The 25300-nt window shown below is 35.3% G+C and overlaps 2 protein-coding genes across 2 annotated transcripts; one reads left to right on the top strand and one right to left on the bottom strand.

Annotated features, from left to right (window-relative positions):
- Positions 1-856: 856 nt before the first annotated feature.
- Positions 857-6351, top strand: LOC126824466 (uncharacterized). Its single transcript, XM_050553697.2, has 8 exons — positions 857-1054; positions 1729-1786; positions 1965-2031; positions 2634-2789; positions 3476-3534; positions 4388-4493; positions 5249-5308; positions 5936-6351. The coding sequence occupies exons 1-8, from the start codon at positions 857-859 to the stop codon at positions 6081-6083; spliced, it is 852 nt and encodes a 283-aa protein (XP_050409654.2). The 3' UTR covers positions 6084-6351.
- Positions 6352-12022: 5671 nt separating this feature from the next.
- LOC126824465 (syndetin) lies at positions 12023-22024 on the bottom strand (the record flags this gene model as incomplete). Its single annotated transcript, XM_056101801.1, has 12 exons — positions 12023-12460; positions 13843-13933; positions 14654-14752; positions 15096-15217; positions 16388-16546; positions 16927-17023; positions 17812-17909; positions 18240-18362; positions 19347-19462; positions 20647-20741; positions 21407-21507; positions 22010-22024. Coding segments are annotated over 12 exons (1230 nt in total), but the record flags the coding sequence as incomplete, so codon positions are not given.
- Positions 22025-25300: the final 3276 nt, after the last annotated feature.

Below are 25300 nucleotides of genomic sequence, written 5' to 3'. Positions count from 1 at the left end.
CCTGAATGACGTCAACGCTCTCCATGAAGAGATGGAAAGGAAGGGGTAAAACTCTTCTACAGTAAAACCTGTCTAAACTGGACACAGGGCCAAGCAGGCTGTATATAGCGTGTGCTATATATGGTGTGCTATATTATTTAACCTTTTGACTAAAATGTCGCGGGTTGAATCCCGGCGCGGGACGAGAAGATCGAATCTCGAGATTTTTTAATCCCGGTTCCGACTTATCAGGGGTAGCGCTTACTCTTCGGATAGACAAAAAACCAAGACAGTTGGTATTGGCCAACGAGTGGGCGGACACGCCACTGCCTGGGTAAAATTCTCCTACCTAGCATTGCACATATAACTATAGACGAAATAACCGTATGTTAGTCTTAAAATGACTGATATTTATGCGGTTACATGTGCAATGTGAAGTAGGGGAATTTTGCCAGAACACAGCGTTATCGTCTACTCTTCCTCGATGGCCAACTGTCAATTTAGAATTTGTGTGCACACCAATATGTACAACACGACTAGACTTCGGCTTTTCGTACCACCCGAAAGACTTGGCATACTTTCCTTGACGCCATAGAGTCCACGTTGTAATGAGAACCCGCAACAGTCGTGAGTCCAGTGACCTATCCACACGACTTCCGCAGCCGCCTCCTTTATATACAGGCCCGTAACTAGTGGGGGCGCAGGGGGGGGGGGGGTGCAAGTTTCGCCCACACCCCCTGTGAAAAAACTGTCGACCATAAAAACCCCTATAGATATACAATGTCGGTCAATTTTACAGCACCCCTGAGAACTCTTCCCGTTCCCTCGTTGTTCTGAGCTAGTTACGGCACTGTTCTATAATTTTATGAATAATTGAATGGACTATCCCTATAAAATATATTACAGGTATTTATATTTGCGAGGATTTCACGATAGAGGAGAAGTGTTAAAAGCCAGACTAGAAGTGTTAAAATATTTGAAGTCCACTAGTGATGATATTCTTAGTTCTGATCAACCATTAGAGGTGGGAGTTCTTAAACAAGGTTGTGGTGTTGGTTGTGTGCCCTTTATGGAGGTAATTTACTTTCATTTTAGAATATCAGTCTGATTAATATCAGTTTATATGTCGGTTTTAAATTAGACGGGTTCGATTCTGGTGTTGGTCGAGAAAGTACCTCGGGAATTCCAGCGTGGTTTCCTATTTTCTGTGTATGGTGCGGAGGACCTGGCAAGGAATAGCAACATTTCTTCTGTTAGTGTTTAACGTCCGCTTCCACCTATGGTGATATCGCAGACGGATTCTCGTTTTTTATTATGCTTAGCCGACGCGCAGTGGCCTTTCCTGTGGGAGGAAATCTAAGTACCCGGAGTAAACCCTCGAGGTCGAGAAGGCGCCCCTATCTCCAAATCACATACGCTCACATCGGGGATCGAAACCACGCCCGCAAGCCAGTGGCGACCGGCCAGCTAGACGTCGGAGCGTGACATTAGCACCCCGCCCCCATCCCCCCAATAGCAACATTGACAACTAATCTATTTATATACCCATTGAAGTCTCGTGCATAACGTAACCAACGTCACGTGTCTAAACGTCAATCGTTACGAAACGTGAATATGACATACATGTAATTGTAAATAGCTTGCTAATATATAAAGCAACTCATAACTTTTAATAAGTCATTTTGAATATCACAGGCTAATCAGTTTGCAGAAATTCAAATAATTATAAAATACATTCACTGAATATAGGGGAAGAATGTGATATCACACGCCGATCCTGTTAGAAAAGTTCTTGAAGGACCCAAACGTAAGTATATCTATTTTTGTAATATTTTTGTTTTTATGTTAGATGGTTTGTTGTTGGGTTATGTGCATCGGAATGCTTGACCTTCAAAATCGGCTAGAAAATAGACTCACCCAGTGATATCTTAATAACCTGAATTCAGATCCCACCAAGCATGGCATTAATCTGTTTTATTTTACAGCTTTTAAATTTTTCAAGAATTATTTTGGTGGAAGAGAGGTTAGAACCTTTGACTTCAAGTGGCTCAGGTAGAACTATAGAAATAGAAATTAAATATATATTCACTCCAGCATAATTAGGTCAAAGGTTGACTCTTTAAACTCTTTAAACTTTTATCCAAATGTATCTAATGGCCAAAAGTAAGACGTTAAACCCCATTTCATTCAATCATTTCTAATGGCCAGGGGATATCAAATTTTGAACCCAAATTCCCTTTAGGTCCACTCATGGAAAAACTTATCTTTAGTTTATTCGTATGTCTCGCTGACCAGGAGGTTCGGGGTTCGATGTTGATGATGGGTGAGAAAGTTACCCAGGTTTCTCCAGTCTCTATCATAAGGATTCTTCAGTCTTGTTTCTTCTCCTTTTTAGTGGTGTAGGAGGTAGAGCCTGGCAAGTAACCCAAGTTCCGCGTACACATGGAATTGTAGGTAACATAACCCTTGTCAACTGGAATTCGATGAAGAGTAGGCTGTCAGGGCAAAATCTCCTTTATAGCACACAGTAAAGCGTATCCTCGTCTTCGTTATCCCGGTTGGTTCAGAGAATTTGGATCTTAAACCCCGTTCATCCCATTCCATATATTCCATAATATTGTATAGCTCATTGTTTTATATTTTGTTATTTAAAGGGCTGTACATACAGAAGGGTTTACAGGAGCTCATGTTGATAATGTATATATGGGTAGAGGAAGTAAGGAACTGTTGACTATGTGGACACCTTTTGGTGATATTACAGCGGATATGGGGGTTCTAGCTATGTGTGAGGGTTCACATAGATTACCTAGGTGAATTAATTATAACAACACTCCACTCTAGATACTTGCTCCATTAAAAAAAAAACCAATTCTCTACACCCTAGCAGCCCCTGCCCCTTCGATTCTCTCCAATCTGGCCGCTTATACCATCGTATAACTTATACCTCCATACCGCACACCCTTTCCTCCCCACCCTTTGCATTTACTTTATTCCCGCCCCTTCAATCCACTCCACCCTAGCAGCCGCCGAGTGATACTTTATCCATCTGTTTAACGATTTATAGTTTCACAATCAACTGCTATTTTATCAATCTATTTAATTTTCATGAGCTAAATATTAATTTTTGGGTTGAATATAAAATATTGCCTTGAATATAGTTATATACCGTAGTTTATAAGTTGTCGTAACGTCACATAAGATATTGAGTTAAAATATAAGTTGTCTTAACGTCATAGAATAATATAGAGTTAAAGATGCATTATGTAAACGTTAAATCTGTTTAATGCAGATCTTTCGGTTGATTACAAGTTGTAACGTTATACACAATATAGAGTTAAATAGTTAAATATAAGTTCTCGTAACATCATAGACTATATGGATATACAGTTAACGATAAGTTGTCGTAGCATAGAGTTATAAGTCGTCCGAAACTTAAATATAAATTATGAGCTAAATATCATAAACTTTGATGTAACCAATTTGCGGTTGTTTTCAGTTTTGCCAAATTTCAGGAGAAATACGGTAACTTGGATGTAGAAGCCGTTGGTTTAAAAGGTATTGAATTATGGGTTATAATTAATTTTTGCAGTTTTTAATTTGGTTAAATTAAACCAACATTTTGTTCGGTTTTGTTTTTCGTTTTTACTCCACTTCATCTTCACCTTAGCTGTATAGGAAGCGTTAAGTAGTACGCAGATTGGGATAGGTCGACTTACGATATGTCTACCAATCAAACTGTGATAAATAAAATTCTTCGAAATCTTACTAAAGGCTTTGTAATAGTTGTAAGGCATTATAATAGTTGTCTAGCAAAGACTAATTACGCACCATTTTTGAAACATGTTTTCAGATATTAATGGAGCGACCAGTCGACGACCACCTTTGGATATAAACAAATGTATGCTTATAGAGCTCGGCTCCTCCTCACTAATCAAAATAGGCACATCTGTCCAATCCAATTCAATTCTTTATCTGTATCTGAATCAAAGAAAATGAAACGAAATGTCCTTTTACGTCTTCCCTTCCTTCATCAACCGGCTTAATAAAGACGGGCATATATATATATGCAGTATATGCCGGGGACGGGGAGGGGAGGGGACGGGAGGGGGGGGGGTAATCTTGCCCGGACAGCGACACTTTCGCCTGCACTTCGTGAAGACGGTAACTCGGGAGTTTGTCCCATCCGAACATATTGTAATTGTTTCTGGCCAGGCCATCCGAACTGCACCAATTATTTTAGGGGGAGTGAGATTAACCTCCAGTTTAGTAAGCCATCTTCTTACCTCCCGAGCCACCACGATGGCTCCCGAAATGATTTCTTTTAGTAATTGCCTGGTGGCGAATCTTGTCTTTAAGGCGTCTAAAACAATGTAAATATTTAATATTATATATTTGCCTATATTTAAAGGAACTGGGTGGTTTACCTGTGATCCGTATGAAATAACCGATAAATTCGGTGGGCAATGGAAAACGACAAATTTTCAAGCCGGCGATGTTATGATTTTTTCTATGAGGTATGGAATTTGGTATGCTATTATCAGGAAAAGGGGCGTATTAGATAATATTTGAAAATTAGTCATGGTCATGGTCATATTACTAACAGTATTAAATAACCCGACAGTCTTATTAATTAAGATACAGATTTAAATTTCATTCTATGTATGGATTAAACGCTTACAAATATGGCAATAGCCCTCCCTTAAATTTTATTATGTATTTAAAGTCTAGGTAATTTTTCATATTATAATTTAGACCAGCGTGTACCCCACGGTAGATGATTGGGCAAAATGGCCAGGGACGACTTCGTGGGTCTTAAGTGTATTTAAAACTTAAATATATATTATTTTATAAACTTAGTTTTGCTGTCTCGGAATTTTGTTTTTATCAGCACAACGTGAAGACTTGCTGGTGGAAGACCGAAGTGTGATAAGGGATCATAATTGAACTTTGGCGTAGTCATTTATATTGAAGTTTCGTTTTGTTTTGTCTTAAATCACTTAATATAGGTAACTCCCAGATTTTCTGTACACAGCTCGCAGAGCTCGGCTAAATAGATAGCACCCCCCCCCCACACACACACACACACACATGAAACAAAGGGGTGTTTATTTAAAACTCTTCCAGAGACAATTAAAACAAATTTGAACGATAAAAATCCGAAACGAAACGAAATGGATTAATAACCTGTTTGCGGCACCAAAATAAACCAGCGTTGGTTTAAATTAGATTGAATGCAAAATATAAAACCGTTTATTTTGTTAATCTTTAGAACTGTTCATATGTCCACGGTGAATTTGACGAATTTTGCTAGAATCAGCTGTGACACAAGGTCAGTGTTTCTTTTTTTTTTTTTACAATGTTCCACCTTTAAGCTGTTGACCACCACATTTCCCTGGTATTTTCAACATGGTCGATACCTAAAGTGAAAATGTTTTTTGAATGAAGACAAAGCAAATGTTTAAATGAATTGTAAAGGGATTTAATGTCGTACTTTTCCGCACCAACCGGGGAAATGAAGATCGACATACGGCATACAGCGTGCTGTCAGGGAAATTGTGCCAAGGCAGTGGCATTTTGCATACTCTTCGTCGAACTCTTTTTTTCGTCCTATCCGAACTTCACGTTTGGGGATTTTAGTGGTGCAAAAGGGGGGCCTGGCATACAGGTGCCAAGTCGTTTGGGCGATACGAAAAATCGAGATCTCGTGTATACATTGACGTGCATTTAAAAGAACCCTTGGCAATTGGAATTCTACGAAAGATCGACAAAAACGCTTAGGTCAAGCCGGGCAAACTTTGTCTCATATAGAACATTGCCCGGCGCAAGCCTATCTTTATTAGGCCGTCTGATGCCAATGCATAATTTTATTTATCCACGGTTTTGAAGCAGTTGCATCATGGCTTGGGGAATTACTTTTATTGATCTTAATCGGTCTTTCTCGTTGTTCTGTAACTAGATGGCAGCCATTAGATGACGTGGCAGATCCTAGATATATTGGTGATTTCCAGACGCCTGGTACTAAATTTGGTTTATACAGCACAGATGAGAGTAAAACAAACAATGGTAATACAATGGAACATTACAGAATTAAATGGGGATTTTAAAGATGAATCATCCATTTCTTCCTGAAAAAATGGCCTAATTATTGAAAATCGAGATATTGACCCACTTTGATTCATGTATTTTGGCCTTGCGTTTGTTACAAGTTCGTGGTGACAGCTTGAGGAACGAGATTTCGTGGGCACACAAAACAAAACCCCAATATTTATCCATAATTATCTGAGCACAAAGATAATTTTGATTTAAAAAGACATTAATGTTTTGTAGGTCTTTGTCGTTCGGTGACGAGATTTGACTACATGGTGACACCATGAATGTTTAGATTACACCATGTGCTCCAATCTATATCGTTGAGATATAAACGTTTCAACCGTCGAACGCGTTAACTGTCCAGATCGATGGACAGTTACGTTTGATTCTTAGCGAAGGACAGACCGATAGACAGTTAAAACGTTTGTATCACAACGATTGACTAACCGATGGACAGTTACAACGTGTATATGTTAGCATGGACTGACCGATTGATAGTTAAAACGTTTATATCTTAGCGATCGACTGACCGATTGATACCTAATCGTTTATATCAGGGCCGGATTAAGACCTATAGAGGCCCAAAGTACATAAAAGATGCTAGTGTGCCCCCATAAATATGTAATTCAAAATATGAACAATATTAAACCACAAACAACCGCCAAGCACGTGATTAGAGTTTTTCTGAGATTTTATACACGTCATTATTAATATTGACAAAACAGGTAACAGTATGAAAAGACAAAAACAACGAAAAACTGATTGAAAGTTCTCAATTAATTTCTAATTTAAATATTTGAAATCTGTCATCTAACAAAGCAGATACTTGCGGTGGCCCCATTACTATGATACCCTAAGCACGTGCTTATTTTGCCGGACCTGTGGCTTGTTTCACGAAATTTTAACCAAGATAAAATCCAAATTTTAGTAATTTGATTGGATAATATTCGATTGATTTTAGTGCTTAGCCAATCAAAATTGAAATATCTACTAAAATTTGGATTTATTTTTAGTTAAAATTTCGTGAAACAGGGCCCTGCACTGGTTTATATTTTAGCGATGGATTGACTAATTGATAGTTAAAACGTTTATGTATCAACGGTCGATTGACTGCCCTATTGCTTCAGCGTGTATATCTCAACGGTCGATTGACTGATTGACAGCTATAACGTTTATTACACAGAGATCGGCTGACCCATTGGTCTCATATTTTGCATACAATATAATCTAAATATTCCGGGTGTAACTGTTAAAGGAGCGAAATCGCTAACATTTGGTACCTAGAAATTCAAAAAAGTGGGTCGCAACGCATATAATACTGTAATATGAATGTATATAAACTGATTTACATTTAATGGTTTCCGTTTTTACTCCAATTTCAAATCAGTTATGTTCGGCGAAATAAGTCAGCAATCTCAATCGAGTGCAAATTTCTAGCGTCTAGTTATTCTAGTCTACATAACTCCATTTGATTTGGTGCAATGTGTCTAGCCTCGTCCCTCGAGTCTCTCAATATAACTGGGGCTGAAGCGCATTATGGTACACGATTCGTGTGCCAATGTTAAAAAAATTATTTTATCTTAAATATCGGATATCAGAAGCTCATCTTTTCCCGGTAGGTTTACATCATCAATGTTGATTTAAATTGACCAATAATTCTTGTTTTCGATGTCGAAGATTTTGGAGGATTTTGAGTTACGGACTTAGGTCCTTTAAGTCAAATCTCATCACAACGAAAACTATTATTTTACTGACAAGTAAAGTCCTCCAAAGCGTTATTGCCTTTTAAATAAAATGTTGACTTTTTGGTCATGTGAATTAAATTAAATGACGGGGATAACATCCGGTGTTCAATTAACCAACATTTTGTTCTATATTTTGTTGAAGAGTTATTTTACTGTATTGCCCATTAGTGACACACTATTTGTTATAGCAATGTATTGTCCATTAGTGACATACTATTTGTTATAGCAATGTATTGTCCATTAGTGACACTATTTATTTGTTATTGTACTGTATTGCCCATTAGTGACACTATTTGTTATTGTACTGTTTTGCCCATTAGTGACAATACCGTACTGTGTTGTCCATTAGTGACACTATTTGTTATTGTACTGTATTGCCCATTAGTGACACACTACTTGTTTCTGTATTTGTTGATGTAAAAATGTATTAGAATATACGTCATGTTGTAAATCAAATTTATCTTGGAATAAAACATTATTTTACAAATTATTTTAATACCTATATGGTTCATTGTACACTTTAGTGAGCACTCTTCTTGTTATGTCCATGTGTTCACTTAATGTCTAAAGCCACATCTGGCTGCATTGCATCACGTCTTAAAATATTAGATTACGTAAAATGCTTAAGGTCGTTTTCGGTGACAAAATTCTATTAATTTTAAAACAGTTCATTTGACACTGAATAACCAGTACCCCGAAATCAGTTAAAACAGCCCTTAAACACTAGTCAAATTCCATTCTGCGAATCAATCCCATAATTGGCAACCAATGGAACATGCTGAATAATATAAATACTGGAGGAATTATAAATAATGTTTGATTTATAATAATTTATTATTTATACTATATATATCTGAGCTTTCTATAGTCTTTATACAATTATAATATACATACATGATCTATATAAAATATACATCTAGAATACATTCATACACAGGTCACAGTTTTATGTAATACAATTACGATTGATTCCAGGTGTCGACCAGGCAATAATACAATTACTGCTTATTATTTAGCTACTATTCTACTATTGAATTCTCTAGCCTTTATCAAGTAATTACTATTTATTACTGAGAGTGACGTTTCAATTAGGATCTTCTAGTATTTATCAAGCTATTACTGTTTATTACTGAGCGATGTTTTGACATGGATTCTCAAGAATTTATGAAGCAATTACTGTTTATTACTAGGAGACGTTTTGACATGGCTTCTCTAGTCATTATCAAGCAATTGCTGTTTTGAGAATTAGAGATACCTAGTTGAAAGGTCACTCAGTAATAAACAACAATTGCTTGATAAGGACTAAAGTTCGAAGCTTAGTCAAACATCGCTCAGTGATAAACAGTAATTGCTTGATGAAGACTAGTGAAGCCTAGTCGAAACGTTCCTCAGTAAGAAACTGTAATTGTAGTCCATAGAATTTTGTCCCCTATATTTCCAGTACTTCAATCAAGTTCAATCACTAAACATCACAGAAACAATTTATAACATAATACACTCAATCATACTATTATCTACACCACATACATTACAAAATAACTTTAAACCTGCTCTTAAACACAAAATCGGATGATATTATTTAAAATTAATTTTCTCTCTTATATATATACATGTAGATCCAGTATCCAATGAAAATGACAACTGGTGTGATTTTTCATTTTGACTAGAGAGAAAAACAAACTAGTAGTGTTCAGTGGATGAAGGGATTACACTAATTAATTGCCTATCTTTTTAAAAGGCATCTTTAATTGCAATCAAATTGTTCATCAGTTTGCATAAGCAGAAACTATACCCCAAATTTCCTCCCCCATCCTCAATTATCAGATGCAGAGTTATTGTGTCCCCAAGGCTTAGGCTAAGCAGAAATTGTTCATTATCGAACTCAGTCAAGGCATTCAACCAATGAACAACTGTGCCAACTTTCAACATTTTTGCTCAATTAGAAGCAGAGCTATTGTGTCCAAAAAGAAAGTGACAGCCATTTTAATGGTCCCCAGCTCTCTTCAAAAAAAATATGACATGATTGGTGATGTGAGTGGGTTGATAGGAATAATTCACACCTTATTATAATATTTGTATATACAATAATTAATTAATTAATATCGAGGGGATGTTACTATATAACTATATACAATTATAATATATTCCATTCAATCATGCTATTACTTTATATACAATACACATCACAACTTTTATACTTAAATATATAATATATTATCCTATTTAATTTTACCAACTTCTATACAACTTCATTACATACATACAAAACAGTTTCTAGATCGGACCATTTATATACTACCATGGAGATTTCTATGGCCTATACATTATAAAGCACAATTACACAGCCATTGTATTCCATGAAATTGTGTTTGTGTATTTTTCCAGTTTGATTATTAAACATTTTTCAGTACTAATTATATTCCATGAACTTGTCCTGTGTATTTCTACTTCTATTACTAAAGCCGTGGACACACTGGATGAATTCTTCGGCATCGAATTGCAGCCGAATGAGTGGACACACTTGTCGAATTCTCTGCCTGATTCAGCAGTAGATTGCATCACCTATCAAGTCACATGATTAAACATGGCAGCGACCATGTCTTCAAACAATCATGTGACTTCTCGACATTAGTGGTGATTCTCTATGAATTCTAAATATTGATAGCGAATACTTCCTCGAACCTCGAACCGGACACACTTGGCCAAATATATCAAACATGTTTGATTTGGCCAAATGGCACTGGACACACTAGGCAAATTTCGGCGCTGAACGATTAGGTTAGTGTGTCCACTGCTTAAATGCCTCTGACATTACCCATATGATTCTCCAAGCTAGGGTAAACTGTCTTCATTTGTACAGGTAATAGCGATTAGGAATGTATTAGTGGACAGAATCTGAAATCCCTACAAAGATTTTGTTAAAAAATTTGTTTCTGGTACTTGATGGCTGGAATTAAACGATATGTATACATACACTCAGGGCAGAGGGGTTGCTAGTTGAAGGATCTGAGCATGGAACCCTCAACTTGAATGCTCCGGTTAACATAAATTTGAAGATACATGATACATGTATAATATAAAAAAACAGAGAGAGGGAGAGAGAGAGAGTTTAAGTCCACTCACCACAAACTAGGTCATTTCAGGACTAACATATGGTTCAATTTAATTTCAATAATTTTCTTGAGTGTAAGTGGGTTTGACAGTGGGAGGAAACCGGAGGACCCGGAGAAAACCTATGAGGTTGGACAGGCAACCCAACTCCTTGTCACGATGTATAATATACACTTTAACATGCATAATATATGTCTCAGAAAAGTTCTAGATTTTGGAATAACATAATATAATTAATTTTTTTTTTTGATTTTTCATTCTGGTCCTACCATTTTCAAATAAGTCTATTTCTTAGTGTGTCAAATAAACAATATATGCACTAACAGTATTATATCAGATAACATGAACATGGCTCAAAACAAAACAATAACAAAAACAGTTTTAAAATATAGATTAGTCAAAGCATAATTATATTTTTTATAAACAAACTCCAAATTAACTTGGTCCCTTATACAACAAGGTATAAAAAATCACCTCGAATATTTTATCTTCACTTAAGGTTAGCTGCATGATCACAATAAGTCAAAGTGGGTGGGCACCCGTTTTAGGCCAATCAAACAAATTGAATAGGCCCCCCTCAGTTTTAGGCCCATCAAACAAATTGAGTAGGAACCCCTCAAAAAAATGTAAAACTTTGGAATTGAGATTTTAATGTTTGTAGCTTTGCTACAGCCATGGAAAATTGCGTGATCAGTTTTATTACATGTAAATTATTCAGATTATCAAATATGATTTATTAAAAGCAGTATGATGTATTGACCTTTGAACTCTATAGAGCTTTTTGTCCACAAGATATGTGGTGATATGTAGAAACTAGCACAAAAATAGCCTTTAAGATGTAATTCGTTTGTGGCTATAGTTTACATATATAGCTCAGTAGAATAGGTCTATACTGTCTATATAGCTCAATAAAATAGGTCTAAAATGTCTATATACCTCAATAGAATAGGTCTATAATGTACATATAGCTATACAGCTCAATAGAATAGATTTATAGCGTTTATATACCTTAATAGAATAGTTCTATAATGTCTATATACCTCAATAGGTCTATACTGTCTATATAGCTCAATAGAATAGGTCTAAAATGTCTATATACCTGAATAGAATAGGTCTATAATGTACATATAGCTATACAGCTCAATAAATAGATTTATAGCGTTTATATACCTCAATAGAATAGTTCTATAATGTCTATATACCTCAATAGATCTATACTGTCTATATAGCTCAATAGAATAGATCTATAACGTACATATATAGCTCAATAGAAAAGATCTATACTGTCTATATAGCTCAATGGAATAGATCTATATCATATAGCTCAATAGAATAGTTCTATAATGTCTATAAAGCTCAACAGAATAGATCTATGACATACATCTATATAAAGTAATGAACTATAATTATATATTGGGATACTATCTTCTAGTTTTATCTATATCTTCTATAATTCCTGATAATTTCTGTCGAGCTTTACGATTCAGATGATCTACTGTATTCACCAGGGCTAACAACTGCTTTGCTGAATATTCCTAAAAACAAGAAAAAACATAAAGACTTATTAGCTACAGTAAACAAGAAAACTTTGTGTGGGGGCGAAACGAATGTGTGACCAACACTTATATGTCACATTAATTGTATAGAACATGTACGAAAAACCAATTGACCCAAGGGCTTTAACTGCTCATTTGTTAAGAATATGTGTGCATAGGTTAAATAAAATGAAATGGAGTTTAGTGTCCTACAGTTCTGCACTGACTGGGCTAATGACCCAAGGACTTTAACTGCTCATTTGTTAAGAATATGTGTGCATTGGTTAAATGAAATGAAATGAAATGGGGTTTAGTGTCCTACTGTTCTGCACTGACTGGGCTAATGAAGACATATGCCATGCAGTGTCTTATGAGAGAAATTTTGCCCAGGCACTACAGTCTACTCTTATTTTGAATTCCAACTGTCAAGGGTTCTTTTACGTGCACGATGATGAAGTTTCTCAGGAATCAAACACGCCACCGCCAGGTTAGCGAGCCAACGTCTTACTCACTGAGCCTTCATTGCTTCCGCGTGCATCGGGAGTAAGGATATAAACCAAGGATCCTGTTTCAAAATATTGCCCTTGTCAGACATTTTTAGTTGGGGTTAATAAAGTCCAGAATGAGGTCACCAGAAGTCATTGTCAGCTTCAGGAAAAGGGACAATAAGCTTCCATTCCTTTTATATACTTCAACCACAAAATATTTTTATGTTATATTATAAACAACTAAAACATTGACATAGTAATGTGATCTTACTGAGAACGAATCCAGACAAACATCCCCCTATCAACAAACAGTTCACAGCTATTCATATGCTTCATCAAGAGGTTTGGGGCAGTAGAGAGAACAGAAGTTTCAGGGCAGTAGAGGGAACAGGGGTTTCTGGGCAGTAGAGGGAACAGGAGTTTCAGGGCAGTAGAGGGAACAGGGGTTTCTGGGCAGTAGAGGGAACAGGGGTTTCTGGGCAGTAGAGGGAACAGGAGTTTCAGGGCAGTAGAGGGAACAGGGGTTTCTGGGCAGTAGAGGGAACAGGAGTTTCAGGGCAGTAGAGGGAACAGGGGTTTCTGGGCAGTAGAGGGAACAGGAGTTTCAGGGCAGTAGAGGGAACATGAGTGTCGGGGCAGTAGAGATAACAGGAGTTTTGGGGCGGTAGAGATAATAGGAGTTTCAAGTCAATACAGATAACAGGAGTTTCGGGGCGGTAGAGAAAACAGGAGTTTCGGGACTTTAGGCCCCAGGGCAGTAGAGGAAACAGGAGTTTAGGGGCAGCACAGGGAACAGGGATTTTGGGTGGTTAAGGAAATCATACAGCTTTAACTTCTATTTGTTTCTTCGTTGATTAATTAATGGTCAAACGTGATAATAACTGACCAACCTACCTTATGATCTTGTATCCAGGACTCCAGCTGACTTTCAGGTAAATAATAAGCTTTAATATACGTCTCCACAAATTCTCTCTCTGGTATAGGTCTACAAATAACAAAGATATAAAATTACTTTAAAACAAGTTTGACATGCTCTTGAACAACCCTGTGGTGATGAACAGTTGATTCTACTGACAAATGGCTGATTCAGTCATGAATGGTTGGTTCTAATCCCAATTTGGGTTGGACTAGCTCTAGAACAACTCTGTGGTGATGAACAGTTGATTCTAGTGACAAATGGCTGATTCAGTCATGAATGTTTGGTTCTAATGACAAATGGCTAATCTGGGTCATAAACAGTTGATTCTAGTTGATTTGGGCCATTAATGGTTGATTCTAGTTGATATGGGTCATGGATGCTTGATTCAGGTCTTGAACGGTAGTTTTCCAGTGACAAACAAACTATCCACAAGAAGAAAAGAAGGCGCATGGTGAACTGAATTAGACCCTTGTGAGTGTGGATTAGAATTCGACCCTGCATCGTGCAATCACCACAAAGTAATCACTCAATTAATAAGTAATGTTGACTTAAGATCATAAATCAGAGTATTGGAAAAATAAAACAACCATTTCTGGTCACACCCAAGGAATATAATTATATGACTGATCTAGGAGACTTGTAAACGAACACACCCATGAGATATTTTTGGCCTTGTACCTATTCATTGACTAATGAAATAGGGTTTAACATCCTGCATTTCTGCCACAATCAGGCTAACAAAGACGGAAACTTGATTAGTACTAAAAAAATCAGAAGTCAACTCACTTGATATCAATAATTTGATCCACTTTTATAAGAAATTGTTGAAAATCCAACTGCATTAAAGCTCTGCCTTCATTACTACATTTCTTAGCATTAGAATATCTAAAAAACAAAAACAAAAAAACAATATTACCATATCTAAAATCATTTCAGAATATTCAAAATATCTAAAATATAACATTAAATATCTAAAAAAAATAACATCAGAATATCTAAAAAACCTACCATTTGAATATCTAAAAAAAAAACCAACATTAGAATATTTTAAAATTTAGTTTAACATCCACTGGTAGGTTATTTTGTGATGAACATATCAGTATTCTATACTTCAATTATGTAATTGTACATATAGGTGTCGAAAGAAACTTGAAAATCTAAATAAACCCAATCTGTAGTGGCGTAGACATAGTATTTTATAAATGTCTATATTATAACGATTACTTACCCTTCTACAAAGACTCTGTTAGCTAATCGTATACAATGTTCCCATAAAACATCTTTTACAACTTTAGGTACTGGCACTCTTCCTTCAATCTCCAATAATTTATTATTAAAGTTTATAAAGTTCTATAAATTATACAAAATATAAATATTACTTAGGGTATCACATAAATATAAGTCAATTGATAACATAAGTAAAATTCCTGTTAACAATGTTAGGCAAAACACATATATTTTTAAGTAATGTCTCTCTATGACATCTTAAGTAATGTATCTTTGAGACATCTGACCTAAAGTAGTGTGTCTTTGAGACAGACCTAACGTAATGTGTCTTTAAGACATTGGACCTTAAGTAAGATGTCTGAGCTTACGTAATGTGCCTGTAAGTCATGATTCTCTATGACATCTGACCTTAAGTAATGTATCTTTTTGACATCTGACCTAAAGTAATGTGTCTTTCAGACATCCAAGCTCAAGTAATGTGCCTGTAAGATGTCTGACCTGTCTGTATCTGTTAGTTGTCTGACAGTAAGTGCAACATCCTACCATTAACTAAGTAATTTATTAATGTGAGTAATGTAACAATGAGACATCCTATTGAAAGTAATGCATCAATGTCAACCCGACTATAAAGCAGTGATCAGTGACTCGGCCTACCATATGCAATGTATCTAATCAAGTAATGACATCCTGTCTTAAGTAATGGTTCAATGTGAAATTCTAAAGTTAAGTAATGTATCAGTGGCACACACTACCATAAGTAATGTGTCATTAGCACACTCTACAATAAATAATGTATCAATGTGACATCCTACCTAATATAATGTGTTTATGTGTTATAATTAATCATGTTAAGTAATGTATCAGTGTGACACCTCACTCTGAGTAATGTATCAATGTATGTATGTCACATTAACACCAATAAGGAATGTATCTATATGTGACATCCCATTTTAAGTAATGTATCTATATGTGATATCCCATTTTAAGAAATGTATCTAAATGTGGCATCCAATTTTAAGTACTGTATCTACATGTGACATCCTATTTTATGTACTGTATCTATGTGTGATATCCCATTTTAATTAATGTATCTATGTGGCACCATACCTTAAGTAATGTATCTATGTGGATCCTATTTTAAGTAATGTATCAATGTGGCATCCTACTTTAAGTAATATATCTATATGTAACATCACATTTTAAGTAATGTATCTATATGTGACATCCTTTTTAAGTAATGTATCTATATGTGATATCCTACCTTAGGTAATGTAATTATATGTGATATCCTACCTTAAGTAATGTATCTACATATGAATTATGTTGTGACATGATATCTTTTATATCCCACTTAACAGTGTTCATCTGTTGTAGAATAGAGTCGTAATCTACAGATCGTAGAGAAACATGTTTATATACAGGGCGACGTAATTCTACAGCTATCTTCACAGTCTGAAAGGAAAAACAAAGATTTCAACGATTTAACCCAATAAAGACAATACTTTCAATTAAAGGTGCTGATCGTCATTTGGCCTCTTTTTAATTCGTTGTTATTTTGGTTTTGCTTTCTTAGTAAAATAGTCAATATGAGTAGCTTATGCTTTAGCATGGAATAAGCTGTGAAAAATAAGAAATTGTCCCCAAATATGCAAATGATCATTAGAGATTTTTCAAAAAAAAACAAACCATAGCAAACATTTGAACGGTTTCAATTCAACATACTCTCAATTCACAATACATGCACTCAAATCAGATTTGTAGCACAATAAAATTTTCGTCCAGGTAACCATCTGATATCAAAACAATAAAGACATAAAAACCCATGAAATTACCTGTGTGTAAAATTGTTGTAAAAAAGCTTTTTTATTTACTGGTATCATACTCTCTAAGAATGGCTGTAAAAATTCTAGTTGTTCAGATAAAAATACCCTGTTAATAAAAAAGTTTAATTATCTTTAAAAATCAGATTTTTTAAACTGAATTCCTTAAAATATTTGAAAAAACAATGTTTTGAGAATTACAATTGGTAGATTTTTATCACTGTGAAACTGATGCTGGTCGTTTACAAATTTAAAATTTTCCAATTAAATCATATAAGTGATCATTACTCTCACCAAATGTTAGAAATTATAGGGTAGTCATCATCAATCTCAATTAATGTTTACTAATAGGAGAGTATATCATTCAATAGCCACGATCTTAAAACCTAAGTGAAATAACAACTATTTAATGACTACTGTTCAATTAGTGAACATATTTGCATTAGTAAAAATCAACTGCCCCAAAGTGAACGATATCAACTTTACAGTGTAATACACCCATGTATGTGGTTGGTAAACAGGGATGCTATTTTACCTGTATATTAAAGACATGTCCTACGCTATTTTCCAAACATCTGACCAAGAATATGCCCAATCGGACATCAAGATATGGTAAATAATATTCAATATTTCAAAATTAATTGACTGTACTGAGTACAAAACTACTACTCATCCCAATTATCGTTGATAATTGGCTGGATCAATTAGGTAATTAAGTGATCAACGTATATTGTCATCGACTAGTCAAACGAAACATGCTTGTACTCACTTTAAAGCGCTGAGTTTATAACCGAACAGATCTTATCGTGTGTGTAGGTAATGAGAATTATCAAGAGAAAATTTTAATTGGTTTCAAACAAAAGGATCTTGTATTAATGTTCTATGAAAAAGACTTACAGAGATTCCACAGCTACGATCCTCTCAGGTAAACCATATAATCCCTTTACATCGTCTAAATTTACACAAGGGGAGATAACTGCTGGACAAATTTTATCCTGAAACAAAACAAATATACATTTTGCCATTCAATGCCTGATCTTAGAAACAGTTCTTAATTCAGAAAATAGACAAGTAGGATGGAATGGAATATGAAATGAAATGGGGTTTAACGTCCTACTGTTTATCTCAGAACTGGGCTAATGAAGACGGGAATGAAATGTGAGTGAGGTGAAAGTGACCCTTAAGTGTCAAGGCAGTGCAGTGAGTCGGGGCAGTTCCAACTTCCACTGCTGCTGTCCCTCTTCTTTAAACCATGTGAACTGTTCTTCATGTACATTTTATTACTCAATTAACCACAAAAGTTGTGACTTAGTCACAATACGTACTCTCAGATCTTCCGTTTCACCAGGTATTGCTCCAGGGTTTGGTGGTGGTGCTATCATGTTGTCATAGATGCGATATAATGTGATACGAAGACGATTATTCAAAGATTTGTCGATGTTTGCACCCTGTAAAAATAAAGTTTTAGAAACAATTACAATCTGGATGTCCCAATCAAGATTGACAGCTAACGAATAAACTAAAAATCAGTTGTTTCTTTCCAAATGTCAGGCACTAATGGACAAGTACCCGATAATCTGATTAAAATACAGATCTCTATTTCGTTTCGTATTTTTATACTATCGATGGCCTAGACTACATGAAGATCTGACCGGTTGTAGTGGAAGGTCACATAAGGGGTCATACCCAGCGGCTTTTGACCCTATGACATCAGACATTTGATTAACCAATCACCGTTGCTGTTCCTAGTGGAATACCCACAGTTCCATGCACAGCACACCAAGAACTTGCCGTAACAGACCGTTTTATTTGCTAATCCCTCACATCAACCAGAACACGGGTTATATAACAACCTCCAGATCCTAGTGTAGTAATGACAAGTAAAACGAAATTTTGAACTATAAAAACAAAACGAAATAGGATCTGTGTTTTAATCAGATTGAGTACCTGTCATACTGGGGTTTAACATCAACTCGACACATACTAGGTCATTTTGATACTAACATTTTATTTCATTAATTTGATCTTGCACATCCGGGTCTTGAACTGTGAGAGGAAACCGGAGGTCCCGGAAAAATCCAACAAGGTTGAAAAGGCGACCCTAATCCTTGTCATGTACAAGCAGGGAATCGAAACACAGCACTTGACTCTATCTAGCAGGCACATCATTTGAATTTTGAGCTGGACATGTATTATAAATATCAACAAAAAACCCTGCAACTTAACAAATCTGTGGCAGACAAAATAACAGCCACTAGAGGAACTGTGCCAGACAATGTCTGAAGTTGTATCTGCCAATGTCTGTGACAAGCGCTCTATTTAATTCCAGGTTTACTTATAATGGTCAAAACTTCTGTCTACAATATATTATTAATTACCATAACTTTCAATGTATCATCCGTGCCTCTATGATAAACAGTACAGGTACTTACCTCACCGCCAAAGAAGGAGAAAATAGTGAAAAGGTAAAAATCAAACAGTTGAGCAAGACAAGTTATGACATCAAATGATATTGGTCGTAGTACGGTCATCATCTTTAAATATTTACCTGCAATAAACAAAAATCAGATTAACAACAGGTAAATTCTGTTTAAATTAGGACATACAAAAAATATATTCTGTTTCTCAGACAATCCTTACCAAAAAAATGTATCTGATGCAGGAAGGAAGTTTTTATATTTTGTCAAAGGATCAAGTCACTACTGGGCTAAATGAATTCTCACATCACATTTCATGACACTACATTTATCTCATCACATGTTTTATAGGAATGTATGAATATCTAGTGCCAGTCATGAATGTCAGGGTTGCGTACGCTTCAAATTTTTGCTTCCTGTAACTTGAGGAAAATTATCTACATGAGATAATCAATGAGATTGTTTTTATTTTTTATGTTTTGAAATAAAAACAGGTTATGCGACCCTTTTTAAGCGACAGGGAGTAATAATAATAATAGTGAGTTCTTATATAGCGTTCAGATCCATTAAAGTTAATGCTCAAGACGCATTTAGCTCTCAGCTTACCACAAGATAAAAACACAGCTAATGTTAACAACTAATAAGCAGTCGAAAAAAAAGATGAGTCTTTAATTGCTTCTTAAAACAGCTAAGCGATTGTGAAATCTTTAAAGTTACAATTTCATATTTTCCAAGAAAGTCAAAACATAATTATTTCTATGTCTTTTACTCAATAGATTGTCAACTCTCTATTATACGATCATAGGTTATCTTTCTTACACTTAAAAATCTTTACACCGGAAATAATAACACAGTTACCTCCCTTGTTTTCCTATTCTCCACCATGGAATAGCTATCTTCAAACGTTTGAATTTGAAGTTGAAAATGATATTTTTGCCAATTTCTCAACTGGCAATAGTGAATTATAGGATTAATAGGATTATTCTTTAACAAGGTAGGACTGTTTATAGATACCATCTATTTTAGGGCTTTATTTTAATACATTTTAAAAATATAGTTTAAAAATATGAAATTGTAACTTTAAGGTCAAGTGTAATGAATTCCATAGGTTTGGTACAGTGTATGAGAAGCGTCTATGAACGAATGTCTTAAGCCTATAGTTGGGTACTACCAGAGGTAGTTCATGTTGGGACCTAAAGATCTGAGGAGTAAAATATATTTTTGTATGGCTTTATATTACTTATCAGATGAAATATGTCGTTTTTATCTGGGATCCAATACAGTTTAAGTTTTATATTAAAATTAAACAATTTACCCATAACCCGTAAAACATTAAGTGTTGTGTTGGTAACAATAGGAGCTTGTTTCTGACCCCGACTTCGATTCCTGGAAATACGTCTTTTGATTTGTCTGGAAATGAATAACAAAATATTAGATCGAGAATTAAGAGAAAAAAAAAGAGATTTAAATTGATAAAAGTGTCTGGCAGAATTAGCACCAAACTCTACCAAAGATTACTGTTAATTAATTAGTGAGTGCAAAACATAAATTCATTCGGTGCATGAAATTAAACTTTGAAATCATATGAAATATAAAATAAAATGTGGTTTAACGTCCTACTATTCTGCACCACCATGCAATCTGATTAAAACACAGATCTTTTTTCGTTTCTTATAGTTCAAAAAAACCCGCGTTCTGGATGATGTGAGGGATTAGCCAATGAAACGATCTGTTACGTGAGTTTTTGGCGTGAGGTGCACAAAACTGTGGGTAACCCACTACAACCATCAACGCTGATTGATTAAACAAATGTCTGACGTCATAGGGTCAATAGCCACCCGTATGACATCTGACGCAACCTACCACTACAACCGGTCAGATCTTCATGTAGTGGAGGTCATCAAAAGTATAAAAAAAATGAAACGAAACATAGATCTGTATTTTAATCAGATTGAACACCATGGAGTGTGCTTAGGGAAATGTAGTCAGGATATCAGCAAATCACACTGTCAAGGGTTGTTTCACATGCACAACGCACCCCCACCCCCCTCTCCAACCTTTATAGAAGATATTACCTATGAGTATGAGTATCGGCTAGCTCGTCAATATATTCTTGTTTTAATTCATCTGGAACATCACTGTCACTGTCACTATCATCATAACCATCTTCTTTCTCCTATAAACACAAAAAAACAACACATTCAAAGCAAGATCATCAAACTCCATATCATCAAAACTTTATCATCAGACCCCATAATCATCAAAACTTCAAAACTTTATCATCAGACCCATCCTAGTCATCAAACCCCTATCATCAAAACCTTATCATCAAATCTACTGTCATTAAACAACTACCATCAAACCCGCTATCATCAAACCCCCTATCATTAAACCCCTTTTCATCAAAAATCATCATATTGACCTTCTGAACCAAACTTAGTTTGTGTTCTGAAAGCTAAATTATGATCATTTGAACAATGACCATTTCAGTATTTTTTAGCAACATTCTGTGGAATAATCTCCCATCAGGCACTTTTATGATCTCTTACTTGTATGCCAGGGCGTATATGCATTGACCCCAATTTTTTATTACATCCGAATGACTAGACAGTTTTCCTTGGCAAGCCCAGCATCCCACTCCACTGACTTTTTAATGTGATATGCTGATATATATTTACCCCAGTCCCAGCAAACACATCTTATATTTACCCTAGTCCCAGCAAACACATCGTATATTTACCCCAGTCCCAGCAAACACATCTTATATTTACCCCAGTCCCAGCAAACACATCTTACATTTACCCCAGTCCCAGCAATATTTACCCCAGTCCCAGCAAACACATCTTATATTTACCCCAGTCCCGGCAAACACATCTTATATTTACCCCAGTCCCAGCAAACACGTCTTATATTTACCCCAGTCCCAGCAAACACATCTTCTTTCTCCTCCTCATCAGGTTGAATATCAAATGGATTTCCTTCATCTAAATACTCCATGAAATATCCTCCATTTTTATTCTCTGTTGACTCCTGGTTACCTTGGTTACCCTGAGATTTGACTTCTGTTGCTTTACCTGACTGCCAGTTCTTCATAAAACGGAATTCCTGAAATAAATAACGAACATTTAATGACCACTCAAACGATCTTTTGCCACACTGATAAGCAGTGAATATTCGGTAGGCCACTACAATCACTGATAAGGATGACATTGATGCGACTTAATGAGACACAAATATTGACTTTTTTCCTCTGACAAATTAAATTCTAAAACATTTTTTTTATGTATTAAAAAAATAAATCACTGATAAGGATGACATCTATGCGACTTAATGAGCCCCAAATATTAACTTTTTTCCTCCGACAAATTGAATTCTAAAACATTTTTTTTTATGTATTAGAAAAATAAATAAAGATCTTTGAAGTATTTGTAGGTAAAAATTATTTCCTATTTAGAGTAAGTGGGTATTAAAATGAGTAAAAGGCACCATTCTGCCCGAACCAGTAATGTCTTATGTATGTAAACAATGCACGCGCTAATGAGCCAATGACTGACACTGACGCCGCATGATGTGATGTCACGTGTCGAAGACAGTCATCTTTTACAGAAATATTAGAAAACTATCGTAATCAGATTAATCTTTTGCATGAACAATGAACTGCAGTTAGTATCTCGTCCTGGAGGAAATGTCTTGGACACGATAATCCAGTCTGACATTATCTCTGATATGAACTGGACCCATTCTCAGGACATTGGTTATTGAATGTGATTACGGGTAACAAGCTAACTTAATTGGGATAAAATTATGTTTTATGAAAAAAGCACTACATGCAACCTTTTCCGTAATTCTAAAAATTCTAAATATCTGTCAGATGTTTGACAATAGGTGTTAAACATAATTTTTGTCTTATAATTATTTATTACTGAAAAAATTATTTATATATGTTATTGTTACAGCTACACTAAGTCTAAGAAGATCATTAATAAGCAGTAAGTTTAACTGACTCCGACCTGATATTTGATCTGGCCAATGAAGAGATGTTTTGTATCGGGCAAAACTGGTTTAAACCAATCACAGTGTAGCTGAAGTTACACTTCAAAGGGTACAGAGAGTAAAAGTGGATGTGCAGTAGTTAGATTTTTATGTTGCCATAAAAAATTAAAACTGGAACAAAATATAGATCTAATTTTAAAAAGATTGTCTCTTCATTGGCTGAGAGCAAACATTTAGCCAATAAAAAGGGTACATTCTTAAAATATTTATGAAAAAAAAAAGTCCACCCCCTCACCATTAGTTGTAGAATGTTAAAGCTTGATTTAACCGGGCATAATTCCCATCCTTCATTTTCCACAAAAACCCGTAACTCATCTAATCGGGCTCTGAAAATATAATCAAAAACACATAATCAAATATAATCAATAACACATAACTTGTCTAATCAAGCTCTGAAAATATAATCAAAACTATATATATGTTGTATAATTGGGCTCTGAAAATATAATAGGACTGATCTAAGCAGTATACAGGGTCTTTTTAGTTTAGAGATATATATGAACGAAATGGATTGTTGTGCCTTTAATGAAATTTAAATTTAATACACTTATAAACTAGTTGATATACCTGTGGTGATTTTTAAAATAATTCAAACTTTGTTGTTTTAGTGAATCTTGTAAACCTTCAGATTTGCTGCCACAAAATTGTTCCCCAATTTCTATCATTCTGAAAAAAAACCCCATAAAAACATAAAGCATACCATAAACTGATTTTAGGGACATTTATAGCACTTGCCAAAATATTGACAGAGTTATAAGGCAATCTGGAAAAAACAATCTGGAGAACAAATCTAATACACGAATATATCTATCTAACTTAAATTGTCTCACCTGCCCAAAATATCTAATTTAATTTGACTCACCTTCCAAGTATATCTAATTTAAATTTAAATTGACACACCTACACACTATATCTAATTCAAATTTAATTTGACTCACCTACACACTATATCTAATTTAATTTGTCTCACCTGCCCACTATGTCTAATTTAAATCATTTCGCCTCTGCATCATATCTATTTCAAATTGTCTCCCTTACACATTATATCTAATTTAAATCATCTCACCTGCCAACTATATCTAATACACGTATAAATTCATCTAATTTAAATTCTGATAAATCTGTGCCGAGTATATAAGTTTTAACTTTCTGTTGGACATCCTGCCAGATACGCCCTCGACCATATTCTAATTTTTGCATCACGTAACGGCGATTAAACGTTATTTCTACGTCACTTTCATCACTTCCTCCTGGAATAAAAAAATACAAAAAGGGTTATATAAGTAGATTTACACAGTAAAGTGTTTAACAGACTTTGTTTTTACCCAAAATATTTATACCATTTAGTGAAATGAAATGAAAAAGAGTTTAAAGTCCCACTCTTCTGGTCTAGTCGTTTGGATGGGACGAAATACCGAGGATCTGTGTATACATTGGTCTAGTCGTTTGGATGGGTCGAAATACCGAGGGTCTGTGTATACATTGGCATGCACGTAAAAGATCCCTTAGCAGTTGGAATTCGATATAAGAGTAGGCCTTAGTGCCACTGCACGGGCAAAATTTTCCTCATAGCACACTATATGGAGTATGCCCATTTTCATTAGCCCAGTCGGAGCAGAACAGTAGGACGTTAAACCCCATTTCACTTCATTTATTTCCTACTTTTCTGCATCAATCAGATTAGTAAGACAGAAATACGCCATATTATGTGCTTTGATTAAAATTTCACCATTACAGTGGCTCAATGGCCAGACAAGGGATCTTTCATATGGACTACAAATTTATACAATTGGCATTGTTTTTCAATGCAAAGGATGTAAGCAAGTGCAGTACCCGCTGAGCCACCATGGCCCCACACACCATAAGACCACCCTTACCCACCTGGTTTTCCTGGGTCGACATCTTCGTCATTTGTT

This window comes from Patella vulgata, chromosome 6, assembly GCF_932274485.2.
Source record: "Patella vulgata chromosome 6, xgPatVulg1.2, whole genome shotgun sequence".
NCBI lineage: Eukaryota > Metazoa > Mollusca > Gastropoda > Patellidae > Patella > Patella vulgata.
This window is presented reverse-complemented; position numbering and strand designations above follow the sequence as displayed.